The sequence below is a fragment of the Carettochelys insculpta genome, chromosome 1, assembly GCF_033958435.1.
Source record: "Carettochelys insculpta isolate YL-2023 chromosome 1, ASM3395843v1, whole genome shotgun sequence".
NCBI lineage: Eukaryota > Metazoa > Chordata > Testudines > Carettochelyidae > Carettochelys > Carettochelys insculpta.
In genome coordinates, this window is record NC_134137.1 from 60685335 (window position 1) to 60700537 (window position 15203).

Consider the following 15203-nt stretch of genomic DNA (forward strand, 5'->3'; position numbering starts at 1 on the left):
GAGGTGGATGTGTGAGGGTCCTTAATTACTTACACATTGTAATTAATTGTCTCGTGTAGGCAGTTCTCGTATGAAGAATATTTTCACATTATAGCCCAATCACTAGCATCTGTAAAGGAATTACTTTTTTTTAAAATGCTGCATTTGAGCAGGTTTGTTGTTCTCTCTCAAATCACTGCTCAGGTTAAACTTTTGCTTTCCTTAGATCTGATACAATGGAGAAAGAGCAGAATTTCAATCTCTGCAAGGAGCAAGACAGAAGGAGACTCTGTAGTACAGCATGAAAAACAGGTTTAATGGGGAAAATGTTAGTAGGCTATGGGTGAAGCAAGTCTTCTCAATACTTTGAAGTACATACAACTCTCCAGAAACCAGTCACTTTTCCATATTCTTTAATATCAATTCTAAGACAGAATCATCATCCTATTCTATGATGGCTAGCTTCACCACCAGGCGTATGGCTTTCGATGGTAAAGCAGTGTATATACCAGCGCTTTTCAGTGTTAAAACTTTTTATAACTGGGAGGGGTGTTTTTTCCCACCTCTGAATGACTAGCATTTTAGCTCTGAAAGTGGCAGTGTAGACACAACTCAGTGTATGACCAAAATACATCTGATAAAAATCTCATCGAACTGCAAGAAGCAGACTTAGCCAACGTTGAACACATGCACACTTTCGCCTCTGCCAGTTCCAAACTCCCTGTGACTGCAATCTGTCTTGATACAGAAGCCAGTGAGAACCAATTTTTATTCTTGTACGGCTGAAGTTTAAAAGCAAGTCGTTTCAGAATGGCATATCTGAGCAGGTTCTCAGTTAAGTCAATAGTAGAATCCCCAACCAATGAACCCAGACCAGACTTTTCGTAATATAAGCAAGCATTAAACAAAACTGTAAACAAGGCAGAAAACAAATTATTTATACTAATTCTCCCTGCCAGTGAATGTTATTCAGAAAAAAGGCATCCTAAAAACCTTTCAGTTCATCTTTCTTACACATATAGCTAACTATGGACACTCAGACCATTGAAAAAGAACGCCAGCCCAAAATACACCAAATAAGGAAAAAAAAAAACCCAAAACTCACAAAACAATGGTGTGGTAGAGCCTGTATGAATAAGAAACAGATGCCAAAAACAGAACCATTATGAAAATATAGCATGTAAGATTAAAGTGGGATTTCTTTTGTAGATGAATGGTTATCACCAATTACCACGTGCACCTGAGAATACCCAAGTCAGCTGTCCATTTCAGGATAAGCTACTGTTGATGTGGAATATTATGTATGTCGCACACAAAAGCAGCTTATTCTGCATTTATTCAACCAGTCTCATGGTGCCTATCCAGACTACATGGAATCTGCAACATGCTTGTAACTTCTAGTTTTTTAGGAGCACATGGTATTGGTGCTAACCATCCCGTCACAAACATTTACACACACACACTCTCTCTCTCTCTCTCTCACAGATCTCAATTCTTTTTTATCCTGTACCTTTTAAGATTAGCTGTATGCATCAGGATGGTCCCAGATTTATTGATGACATTGTCCTGCTTAGCTCAAATGGAAGGAAAGATCCTGCTTTTGGCAGATACAGCAAAACAAGTTGGTTTGTTTGTCAACCAAGAGAAGACAAAAACACATGGCTATCAATTGGGGATGTTAACCTTGAAATGGTTAAACAGTAAACCTCGCCCAAAATGGATGAGGCTTACCAGTTAGGCTTAACTGGTGGTGGATGGAGCTGCCCCCCATCTGCCACAGGCAGGGGATTGCTCCAGCCTCACTGTAATCAGGGGCACTCCTGCCTGGTCAGAGCAGGCCTCGTCTGCAGCAGGTCCAGCCCAGGAGCACCATGTGCAGGGGTGCTTGAGGTTGGCTGGAACAGCCCCCGTCCATGGCACTGCGGCTGACCTAGAGCAGCCCCCCCACAACCATGCCTCACGCCCCAGCCCCTTCCATTTAATCGGTTAACCAATTAAGCCTGACATTTAACCGGTTAACAAATTAAATAGGATACTATCAATGTAACCATTTGAGTGAATAAAGAAACACTAGAAAAAGTCAGTCAGTTTACCTATCTAGGGAGTGAGATGTGCAAGGGTAGAGACACCAGGCAAGGGGTTGAGCAATAAATATAGAAAGCAAACTACTTTTATATTCTGGAGTTAATTTATGGACATGTCCATCAGAAATTGATCAGGATATCAACTCACTCTGAAGTAAATGCCAGTGAAAAGTCCTGAGTAGTCTTTCAGAAAGAGGTTCTTGAAACATTAGAAGTCCTTTTAACTAGAGCAGCAAACCCATCTAAAGCATCAAAGATGACAACAATGAGCATATCTAGACCATGGTGCTCCCAACATGATTTCCAAAACAAGCTATAATGTGGACAGCACCTGGAAAGACAAAAAGAGGGAAAATCATAAAAACATTATGCAAAAAAAAAAAATAGAGGAGAGAAACTAAATCTATCAGCATGACACAGTGAAGCCTGACACACCAGCACAAGACCAAAATACACGGTAGAAACTAAGACTGGCGGAAGATAAAGAAAGGTGGTTTACTGAGAGCTTTTCAGGTGCCCACATACTTCCCTTTCTTGGTTCCTCTGTAGTTATACCAGGAAAACAAGTTTCTTTATCTTGTATCCATCTGTCATAGGATCACCACCTTGCACCACTGTTTGTTCCCCTCTCATATTCCAAGAACACTTCGCCAAGTGGGGTCTTAGGCTCATAACTCCCACGTCATGAAGGAATTAATAATAAACTGAAATCCCCCCAAAAAAAGCAGAAACCGTTTGGGCTCCACTGCCTTGCGAGACTGCAGGTCTTCATTCATCTCAGCTGTCCTTCAGCCTAGTAAGTTCTCAGGCTCATGCCCAGAGGCCCTCCGAAAACTGAAAAGCTCAAACAAAGCAACAATGGAAAGAACATTCACCTGCCCTGATCATAATAAAAGTCTCTCCTCCTTCCTGGGTCTTTCCTAGGTTCCTGACCCTTGTATGGGACAGTGGCCACAGGCCCTACGTTTGGGCTTTTCTCTTGCTCCAAAGTCTTGTACCCCCAGTGCCCAGTCCTCCTGGCTTGTAGAATCCCAAAATGTGTCCAACAAACCAAATCTTTAATTGCTTCCACTTTGTGCCTAAATAATATGAGGACTGCTGAAACCAAACTGAAGTAGAACATGAAGCTGATGGATTACATCAAATAGTCAGAAAAAAATAAGTTACAATCCCTGCAGAAATTCAGTAAGATCATTTAGAATGGGACAGATGAACTGGTTAGTTCTTATTATTTACTGAGATTTCTAGTAAATGAGAAAAAGAAAGAAACAGGATTTGTTGTGCATGAAGTCTAATTCACTTCCCTATCTCAAGGACTGTACATTTCTTAAGAGTCCCTAGGTTATGCAATTGTTTCCCCTCACAGAACCAGTGGCTTTTTTCCCCAATCAAAGTCAACTCATTCTCTGTCTTTGTCCGTAGCAGCCAGCTGTGTTCCTCACAGCATCCTTCCTGCAGAGCAAGTTTAGAAGACCTGGATGATGGGAAGGGACAGACAGAGCAGGGCAAACAGATCACTGAATATTGATGCCATCAGAAGGTTTTGCTTTCTTCTTTCACTCTTCTCATTTTTTAAAAAAAGAAATTGATTCAGGAAATGTGCTGGAACTCATCCCATTCCTCAGTGTGAGCATTTGTCCCAGTCCAAATCTACACTATACACTTATTTCGGTATGACAGCCACTCAGAGATGTGAAAAATCCACACCCCTAAACGATATACTATACTAAACATACCGCCACCCCCCTGGATGGACAACACTATGTCAGTGGGAGAGCTTCCCTCACCAACTTCACTACTATCCCTTGTGGAGGAGGAGTGCTTAAGCCGTCAGAACAGCTCTCTTCCATTCACTTAGATTAGAGCCTCTTCACCAGAGCCACTACAGCGCCGATGCAAGTTTGCAGTGCAGAACTTCCCCTCAGACAATCTCAGGTTACTCTTCTTACTTCCATGTCTGAATGTCCTACAGAAGACTCTCCTGGATGTGCCCACTGCACACTTACTGTCAATGTAAGAGTGCTGTGAAATGGACACTTGAAATGCCTGTCCTAATTTATGTATGTAGGACCAGACGAAAGATGAACTTTGTGAAGATGCACGTTCTACTTCAGGTAGATGTAGGCTGGGAACTAATGGAGCTCATTTCATATAAAGTTGACTAATAACAATGGCAACTGCAACATCTGTCAGGGGATTTGGATTACACTGATTCACATATAGGTACGTCATTCTGATATGATAGCGGACAATAGCGTTATTATGCTCTAGCTCATTCCAAATGTTCTCTTAGGCTTACAAAACAAAGAAGCCTGTGTAATGTGAAAATAATTTGCCTTTCATGCTGGCAATTTCAGCTGAAGACCCACCAACTCACTTAGGGTCACTTGTATGTGGTTTTTTTATCGTTCGTAGATAGTGGCTTCCAAAATTAAATTGAAGTTTTAGATAGTTTGAAACTTCCCTGTCAAGTTTTTTGTTCTCATTAAAATGACTAGAGATATGAGTATGTTTCAGCCAGAAGAGCTGCTTGTGGGTGAAACAGATCTGTAGATGTTAAAATAAAAGAAAGTATTCAATTTAAAGGAACACGATCAATGAGAAATCTAGTCAACTACAAAGAAAAAAATTAATAGTAGCTTTAGGCAGTACATCTGTCCTTGAGGTACCCCGACAATTTCCTTGATATTTGTTCTGCAATCATTTTTCCTCTTTAAAATTTTTTCCCTTTTGTTGTATTTGGAGGTGAAGGGAAAGGAGGAAAAACTCACACCAACAAAAGAGGAAACTGACTACACAGAATAAAAGACACAAAAAATAAGTAAATTAGGAGAAAAAAGAATGCCTAGCTGTCTAAATACATAATATTTTTTGTGGCGGGTTATGATGGAGCTATGTGATGGAAGTGACTAAGAATCGCTCTTTAAATGTCATCCTTTCTAGGAGGTACTGTATTAGCAGGAGGGACTCATGGGGAAAAGAATAAAGCAAATCACAGATCTTTTAATTCCGCTACAGATTAGGGGTACAGTAAACCTATCAGTTAAGAATTATATTTTCCATTGCAGTGAAAAGGATAGCTTACATTGTATTCTTGATTTTCAAAAATGGGCCCTGTGTTAGTCCAGCACCACATTAGCCCCTAGTGGGCAAAAGGTGAAAACTCAGCACCTCTCCTACAATGGATTCTCTGCAGCTTTAAAAAAAAAAAAAAAGATCTGCAGGAAAATGTAAACTCCTCATAATCTGTACTCTTCATTACGCAAAACAGCTGTTGCTATACTAAATAGTACCGCAGATCTGAGTGAACTTCCATGCAAATATATGCAATATCAAGTGACTGCACATGCAGAACTGATGGGTCCCCTTGTATTAAACAGGTTTTATATATAAGGGGAAATGTTAGCCATAGTTTTGGAAGAGTTTTTACAGAGAACTAATTTCTCCTAGAATTTCATTTTGAGATTAGTTGGAATAGAAGATAATGATGTACAGAACATATTCTAACAAAGACTATTCACTTGCTTATGGTAATGACCTTTATTTACAAATATTCAAGCTCTCTGGCACAAATGTAACACATGTTCTTGTTTCACTCAGACTGTTTTCTTCCTGCGTCTTTGCAGTTCCCTCATGCACTTGACCCCCGCTTGACCCCCACCCTTGAAAAATGAGCAAGTGCTCTGTTTGGTCAAAAATGTTTTTTAGACTTGAAGCCTAAGCCTTACAAGAGCAGCATGTGAGCCGATTTTCATCGGCTTGCAACGTGGGAGCTCAGCTACCTCCCCCATGCAGTCAGCAGCGTACTCAAAGTCACGCCATCTGTGGATTAACAAAAGGCCGGCTAATGCTACCAACCTCCACCTAAACAATAAAGCTCTGCATCTTAATTTATTAATGAAGCTGTTATAAGTAGGATTATTAGTGACTTTATAAAGTATCACTGGCACTCAGTTCACACTTAAAAAACATTGCTATCCCCTGATCTAATAGTATTGCACTCTTGAAGTAACTACTATGTCTGCAGCAAACTAGGTTGTGAAAGCATACAAAGTTTTATACTGTAGACACGCCACATTCAATCACCCATCACTAGCACACTCAAATCTTACATGGTGATGCACTTCCTCAACTTCTACTGTGAATCAATGGCCAACTGTTTTGTGAGTCTCACCCCCATCGTAGTCATTGATTCAGGAACTAAGCTAAACAGTGCTGCACTCCACCATAACCTCTCCTGGGGGTGCTGCATTCGAACCAGAGGATTTTCACGTCTCCCTTAAAATATGTCATAAGTGTGATTTAAAATATATTCTTAAGATACAGCTTATGCCACTAGGGCTACGTCTACACGTGCAGGCTACATCGAAATAGCTTATAGGGACATCGAAATAGACTATTTTGATGAATAACGTCTACACGTCCTCCAGGGCTGGCAACGTCGACGTTCAACTTCGACGTTGGGCAGCACCACATCGAAGTAGGCGCTGCGAGGGAACGTCTACACGCCAAAGTAGCACACATCGAAATAAGGGTGCCAGGAACAGCTGCAGACAGGGTCACAGGGCGGACTCAACAGCAAGCCGCTCCCTTAAAGGGCCCCTCCCTGACACAGTTGCACTAAACAACACAAGATCCACAGAGCCGACAACTGGTTGCAGACCCTGTGCATGCAGCATGGATCCCCAGCTGCCGCAGCAGCAGCCAGAAGCCCTGGGCTAAGGGCTGCTGCACACGGTGACCATAGAGCCCCGCAGGGGCTGGAGAGAGAGCGTCTCTCAACCCCTCAGCTGATGGCCGCCATGGCGGACCCCGCTATTTCGATGTTGCGGGAGGCGGATCGTCTACACGTGCCCTACTTCGACGTTCAACTTCGAAGTAGGGTGCTATTCCCATCCCCTCATGGGGTTAGCGACTTCGAAGTCTCGCCGCCTAACGTCGATTTCAACTTCGAAGTAGCGCCCAACACGTGTAGCCGTGACGGGCGCTATTTCGAAGTTGGCGCCACTATTTCCAAGTAGCGTGCACGTGTAGACGCGGCCTATGTGACTGATTTCTTGGCCAAGAAGGTAAAAGGAACCAGAGTTTATTCTGAGCATTTAACAGCAGAAAGCCCAAATGTCTATTCCTTTACAGTTTATTTCACTAGAGTGCTAAAACACCCTGAAAAATGTTGCTGATACCAATTGTAGTGAAGTGTTCTTTTCCTACAACCATACTGAGAAACACAAGTAATGCATGGAAACCTAAATTCCTTCTATAGATTAAATCACTTAGTCAGCAGTTCTGCTAGAGCATTTGTATGACAAACATGCCCAGAGGACAATCCATGGACACATGCGTTATAATATACTATGCCAGACTAAATTTTAAAAACCTGATCAAAATTTTAAATTGCAAAACAGTGCCAGCAGCACAAGTTATTTTTTTAACAGTTCACTGAATTTGGAATGAATAGAGAACAATATGAATTTAGAACGCAAACTCTCAGGGGTCTTCACCTTTTATGTTTGGACAGTATGTAGCATAACGAGGGTGGGGCTGTTAAGTACTGCAGCAACACAAGATAATAGGGAGCCAGTACATGCTTATTTTGTAATAGTTCACTTCTAACTTATTACTTTTCTATGGCATAAAATTACTTTCCTAAGTTTTGTTTCCTTTTAACAAGTACTGTGTTTTAGAAAATGACAGATGAGGAGTTTTGATGAGTCCCCCGTTTTGGACTACAGTACTGAATCAGAATGGAGCAGAGACAAGACAAGGAAAATACAGTACCGGACCTTAACTTCCAAGTTTTCAAAATCAGCTATATAGGAGGTAAAGTTCATATCTTCACCAAAATGAGAGCACAGTCCAGAAAAATTAATTCAGGTCAGGAAGGCTCTGGACACTGGAAAATTGCTGTAGATCTCTTGCCATGATTCTCCTACCAGTAGTGCAGACTGACCAATGGCAGCCACCACCACCATCAGGATATCATCCCAACTTTGTTCAGTTGGTTTACAGGACAACAGCTAGACTAACTAGCACCCCCAACACTTGTGGAGCTGTACTGGCACTGCTGATAGCTTCAGAAATTTGCCAATATAGACAATGCTGAACTATGGTCACTGACAGATGACTGAGTCTATCCATTTCTCTCTGTCTACAACTATTTATAAGAATAAGTACCTGCCTTTACAATGCTATGGTGAAGATTTAATATTTGTACACTGGCTTGAACTTGTGACACAATAACAACCCACATTTCAGAGGTTCCCAACGCACATCATCTCCTTCCAGATGTTTTGATTTAAATGGAACTGATTTAAGTCACCAATTTTAATTATTTAGATCTGCAAGCTGGAAATGTTGATTCAAGACACTGATTTTAACTATTTTACTATAGAAAAGTTCATCCTTTCGCCTAGTTATTTTATTAAAGAAAAGTTCATCCTTTCGGTGCTAACCACTAAAACTCAATGATTTGCAACTAAATATAGTTTTTGCACTATACTGCAATTCTTTTTGCGAGTCTGATGCAGGGAGGAAATGTTTACCTTATGTCTACATGCATTCGTTTAAGCAATTATTTGTTAATTTTTACTCAGTTTTTTAAATAGTCCTTGTTTTTTACATTTTATGGTTAAGAAATGTATCGTACAGTTTTCAATTTAGTATACAATGTTTCTTTTACTTGTGATTTGAGTTAAACTATTGGATTGAAATTCAAATTCCATTAAAATGCATAAAACAGCATTAAAATTTTATTAGCTAAACAAAATGACTACACACAAGAAAATCATGTAGTATAAAGTTTATCAAAATATTTTCTGTACAGAAAACCAACAACAAAGGAAGTATCTGGTACTATGAAAATTTAACTGATTGTTTCCGACCACCACACCCTTCAAAATTCTAGAACTACAACATCAGAGGGGTAGCCGTGTTAGTCTGGATCTGTAACAGCAACGAAGGGTCCTGTGGCACCTTATAGACTAACAGAAAAGTTTCAGGCCAAAACTTTTCTGTTAGTCTATAAGGTGCCACAGGACCCTTTGTTGCTGTTATAGAACTACAGTAGTAGATCTCATCCTCTCACCTGTTTTTTATTCATAAATTGGAAGAGGACAAACTTTATGCTTTTTCAACCCCCAATGGTTTCTTAACTTTGAACAAATTATGAACTAGATCAATCAATTAAAAAGAATATATTCTCTCACATCTGCAGAAAGACTACCACTGTCAAAGCTGGTTTAGCACTTTCACAAACTTCAGCTCCAGGTGCTTAGCACCAGTGACTACCATAAGCTCCATAGTTTGACTTTCTCTAAAATCTGGCACCCAAAATACACTATTCAATATTTTTATAATTATTTTAATAGACATTAAGTTCAGGCCATAAACATTGGCAGTCCACTCAAAATAGTTTTTTTGTTTTTGTTAAAAAAATTAAATAGCATCCACCTTGATTTCCTCCCAAGCCAATGAGATAGAAGAATGCTCAGCATCTTTGAGAATTTGGCCAATATTTATGATAAATGTCCAGAGCCCCTTGAAGTTAAAGACAAACGACAAAGCATTCAGTTGTGGAACCTTAACAACTCCAACATTTAACCTTAAGTGTAAAAGCTTTGGCACACTTTCAAAACAAAGTCATGCATGATACAGGATTCTATGTATTGGCACTCCAGTGGCTGTCAGCTCCAGCATCTTGTTAACAGGCAGGGCAGCATGGAGGAAAGCTTAGAAACTTATTGTCAGAATGTCACTTTACCAGATGTAATCATTTTTAGATAAGCTTTAACTTTCACCAGCATAAACAGGTATACTCACTTCCAAAGCAAAAGAGGCAAAATAAAAAGTTAAACAATTGTTTGTTTAAAGAAAAAAGAAAAAAAAGCAGTCATATAGCACTTTAAAGGCTAACAAAGAATTTATTTTGGTCATTATTTGTTCAGCTGTGCAACCCCATCATATACATTATACCATTGTTCAATATCCCATGCCATGATAAATATTAACCCAAACAGTTCAAAGACTATAGATACACGGAAGGATGTTTTTCTTTAGCAACTTCCATATGTCTACTTCATGATCAGGATTAAGAAACTATTTTGGCAGAGTACTTAGGTTATCAGATTTCAAGTTTTTACAATATAAAAACAAACCTCTTAAAAACTTTAAAAATAAACTTTAAGAATGCTGCTGTTATACATGAAGTACATTCTGCTCAGGTTCTCCTATTGTATCATCTACCAGGATACTGTTATCTACTGCTTCAAACACTCCTTAGAAGTCTGGGCATTGCACAAACTACATAAAGACACCAAGCCTTAGGCAGTTTATGAAATGAAGAGCCCAATGAGGCAAAATACACAACTACCTTAAAGTGTAGCTTTGAATGTTTGACACTGATGAGGTTAGGAATAAAGAGCCAACTGACAACTTGTTTGCCTTCATAAAAAGATTCATAATGCCAAATACAAGTCTTTGCAAGTTGAAGCTGATTTATACATTCCAGAGTTTCACATAGAATTGATACACATAATTAGAGCCCTGCCCAGATACAAAATTTCTGTCCACAACCAATCTGCAAACATGGCCAACAGAAATCCGTATCTTCAGCTATAAATCAGATATCCACAGATTTGAGCAGCTCTATTCTAATAGGTCTCACCTCAGCCAAAACTATTTCCTCCTTCTGTAAGTTAAGAAACAGGCACGAATTCTCCACATTTGTTTCTAGAAATTCTTTATAATTTCCAACTATCTCTAAAAGCAACTACATAATTAGAGAATATAAACCACAAGAGTCAATGTTAAATGGGAAATCATCCTAGCAGGCAAGTGTGTGGTCCAGCATGATTTTAGTTAGCTGGATGCCCACTTATCACGGGCATGACCAGTTTCCCGTAGTCCCTTAAAGTTTGTTTACAGACATCAGTCCTGGCTCTCAGTGCTCTGTGCTGTTATTTAGCCATAATTTACCCGTTAAATGTCTTCTAAGAGCCTAGTAAGCAGTGGAAATGTTGGTAATGCTGCTAGACAACACTGACCTCCCACAGTACAGCTCCTTCTCTGGTTTGGCACCTGTAAGGTCCCAAGGGTGCTGGAGTAGAGAGGTTCAACCTCTACTTCAGCTATGAATCCAGAAATTAACATTCACATGCATACATTTCCACCTTCATACCAGGAGATCTTAAAGTACCATGTTTCTTAGTGGTACTCTCCAGATCTCCTCTTCACAACAGGACTCTTGGAACTGAGACTCTCTCCGTGGAGTATAGAAACAATGACTCTGTGTCATGCTGTTATTCTGGCACTTCAAAATGAGCGGATTTTGTATCTTGTAATAAGCAGTGCAAGAAACAATTGAACCCCTTACTCTTTATTTCTCTAAGGGGAAAAATATCAAGTACAGTTACTCTACTTTGGTAAAGAATGTTGGAGAATTATTTTTTTACACCTCAGAATATCAGTTGCATCATTTCAGCACATCACTATGAGCCAACTCCCCACTATCCTCATGCTTTACTCAGTGTTTCACATAGCAAAATTTGGACAGATTACTTTAAGAAGCTGATTTCATATGTTTAGCTAGTATCTATTCCACAGTATACCTGCCTCCTAGAAACTTAAGGGTTTTCTTTTCATAAGAAACAATAAAGCTTGTTATCATAGAGGTAGCTGTGTTATTCTGTATCTTCAAGAACAACAAGAAGTCCTGTGGCACCTTACTAACAGATATTTTGGAGCATGAGCTTTCATGGGCAAATACTCGCTTCAACTACAGCTTATTGGCATCCAGGGCACAGATGAACTTCAGTGAGATTTTGCCTGTTGATGTACAACTTTGGAGTGGAAAAAACCCACTTGGCTTCTGAAGATGTACTGCCATGAGCTCTCAAGGTGCATCATTTGTGGAATCCTTCAGTACATTTTATGGCAACCGTCATGCCTTGAAGTGTCCACCACTTCTGGAGTAGGGTATTCGGGTGTAAGACTCACTTTAATTTTCAGGAGGGAACATTGGAGCACGTGTGAGCACACAACCAGGATCCCTGAAGGATCACATACAAAAGTTAACTAAAGATACCGTATTGGTTGTGATCGGGCATCATCCACACTACAGTCAGGCAGCGGTCTGAGCAGCATGGTTGGGTCAAGCACACAGCGATGCAGCGGGTGACCATGACCCGTGAGCTCCGGAACAGGCCGGACCAATATTTAATTTGCGCGGCGAATGCTCTGCCAGAGCCACTCGTCTGTGCACGAGACGGGCCAGCCCGGCACGAGGGGAGAGCCCTGGTGACGCCCGGGCAGGGATGCACGCGGGGCCAGCCCCGCCGCAGCCTTTGCATGCACAACCCCCGGCGGGCTTGTGTGGTGCACGCAGCATCCCCGCAGATCCAGGAGCAGTCCCTGGGGACCCCGGCAGCGGGCGGAGCCGAGGGGACGTGCCCGCCTCCCCCAGCCAGTACCTGTCCTCGGAGACGCTGATGACCCCGTCCTCCTTGGGCACGATCGCGGCCATGCTCACCACATCCTGCGAGCCCTCCACCTTGCTGAGCAGCACGGGCTTGCGGGTCAGCGCCTTGGGCTGGATCTCGGCGGCCATGGGCAGCGCCGCGGGCTCCGGCTGTCTGCGACAGGGCAGGGAGGAGGCGGCGCCGGCCTGCAGCAGCAGCAGCGGCGGCGGCGGAGAGGGGCGGGGCTCTGCAGCTCGCGCCCGGTGGAATCCCTCAGAACCAGGAACCACAACAGCGGCTGGAGGGGCGGCCCCTCCCCCCACAACTAGAGCGCCCCGCCCAGTCCCTGTCCCAGTCGGGCCAATGTGGCAGCACCACTTCCGGGAGCCCCGCCCCCTCCCTCACTGCGCGGCAAGCCGGCAAGGCCGCCGCGCATGCTCACATTTCTGGAGGCGGGGGGGGGGGGGTGGTTAAGCAGGATTGGGCGCATGCGCAGAAGGGCGGTGTTCGTGCTGCGGTGAGGTGAGGTGGGGCATTGCCCCCTGCGGTAGCGGCGTTGCGGGTTCGGCGGCCGGCCAGCTCCGTTCTCCTTCTCGGGTTTGTTCCGACGCAGTGACGCAACACGCCCAGCGGCACTTGGTTCCCTGCGGGCGGAAGGCGAGCGCGGGGCTGAAGCCGGCGGGGGCCGCAGCGCCTCTTCCCTGCTTTGCCTTTGGGCTTAGGCCGGCCGGCCGGGCGGTGCCGGGCTTCCCGCGCCACAGCAGCTGACAGTTACCTCGGGAGCAGGGGTGTTCCCTTCCCCCTTCCTCCCGGCAGGCGCCCCTCCCCACGGGAAGTGGGGCTGGGGGTGAGGTAGACGAACAGGGATGCTGGGTTCTCCCTCCTGCCGAGGGCTCCTTGAATATTACATCTAAAAAAGGTTCTCGCCTGACTCCGTGGGCGGCTTTTGCCTGATTCCTCTGTCTTGTTTGCATGTTGGGAGATCCCAGTGAGAGGTGAATTCCTCTAAAAATTGTTTAAAAAGAAAAAACACTTCCTGCCAGGCTGGTTGAATTCCCTCGGGTGCTTGTAGAATCTCCATCACTGGACATATTCAAGAACAGGTTGGATAAGTATCTAACAGGGATGATCTAGATCAGTGCTTAAGTATGAGAGAGGTAGCTGAGTTAGTCTGTATCTTTAAAAAAAAAAAAAGTCCTGTGGCACCTTATAGACTGACAGATATTTTGGAGCATAAACTTTTGTGGGCAAAGACCTGCTTCATCAGCCACAGGACTTCTTGTTTATTCTAGATCAGAACCTGTGTTCCCTGAACCACTTGCAGGTGTGCTGTAAGCATCTGACCTTTTTTTTTATATACATTGAGGGTATATCAAAACAAAAAGCAGTCAAGTAGCACTTTAAATACTAGCAAAATAGTTTATTAGGTGAGCTATTTTGCTAGTCTTTAAAGTGCTACTTGACTGCTTTTTGTTTTGATAGTGTATAGACTAGCATGGCTTCCTCTCTGTTACTATTGAGGGTATATAATATTGTCTGCCATTAAAACCAGATACAATGTTATTTCTTCATTATTATGATACCTGATTAAATTACTTCACTTTGGTTTTGCTCTGTATGTGGCTGGGTTTTGTTTTGTTTTGTGCAATGATATTTTTTGAAGAACATTTTCATAGGTGTTCTGCATAAAAATATTGTTTGGCATCCTTTGGTAACAAAAAGTTTAAGAAACACTGATCTAGATGATACTTGGTCCTGCCATGAGGGCAGGGGACTGGACTTGATGACCTCTTGCGATCCTTCCCAGTCCTAGTCTTCTATGATTCTAAGTATCAGATAGGTAGCCGAGTTAGTCTGTATCTTGAAAAACAACAAGAAGTCCTGTGGCACCTTATAGACTAGCAGATATTTTGCAGCATAAGCTTTCGTGGGCAAAGACCCGCTTTGTCAGATGCATCTGATGAAGTGGGTCTTTGCCCGCGAAAGCTTATGCTGCAAAGAATCTAAGTGTTTTCCCAGTTGGTGTCTGAGCACCAAAGTAATTCAAGGAGGGTACAAGGCAAGAAAGAAGGTAAGTGGGAGACGAGAAAGCTGCAGGACCCAAGCTCTGCCCATATATGTTGCAAAAATATTGGTAATGTTATGCAATAATGATAGAAGAATGACAGGAAAAGTGGCTGTCCTCCTACAGTAAATTAACTTTCTGTGTAATCTTTAACAAGAATTAATACATAGATTCAGATTGGTAGTTTATCTCATTTGGTAGCAAAAGTTTTAGTTTGTTGTTTGACTTGGATTAAAAAATCTCTTAATGTTAACAGTTCAGTAGGTTTAAAATCTCCCTTCAATAAGGCAGTGTTTGGGTCACACAGCAGACTGAGTTTGGCTGCCACTGAAGATGCCTTTTAATTCTATACCAAGTCTCCTATTGCATAGGATCACAAATTACAGCTACATCCAGGAACAACAGGTGTTGTCCAGTATTCTGCATAGTCATATTAGGATTGGTTTCTCAATTCAGGAAAGCACTCAGGCATATACTTTCAGAATATATTTCAGCACTCTTTTTGAGCACAGGTGCATTCCTAATGTGGAGCCTGGATTGTTTTGTATAAATTGGGTTTACATTCCAGTGGTAAAAGAAATTCTGAGACCTTTTACCCTTAGTACCTCTCTTCCTCAAAGT

The 15203-nt window shown here is 42.2% G+C and overlaps 1 protein-coding gene across 6 annotated transcripts in view; it reads right to left on the reverse strand.

The window, feature by feature from the left end:
* Positions 1 to 12809, reverse strand: part of WDFY2 (WD repeat and FYVE domain containing 2) — a 149778-nt gene extending 136969 nt beyond the window's left edge. For 5 of the 6 annotated variants that reach the window (XR_012644451.1, XR_012644450.1, XR_012644452.1 and 2 more), the window contains exon 1: positions 12530 to 12809. Coding sequence is in view for 1 of the 6 variants with exons in the window: in XM_074987342.1 (XP_074843443.1) it covers positions 12530 to 12666 (137 nt within the window). In the remaining 5 variants the exon portion in view is untranslated. Of the gene's footprint in view, positions 1 to 2211; positions 2325 to 12529 lie in introns of those variants that run through there. The other variant, XM_074987382.1, reaches the window with a different exon arrangement.
* Between the last annotated feature and the right edge of the window lie 2394 nt (positions 12810 to 15203).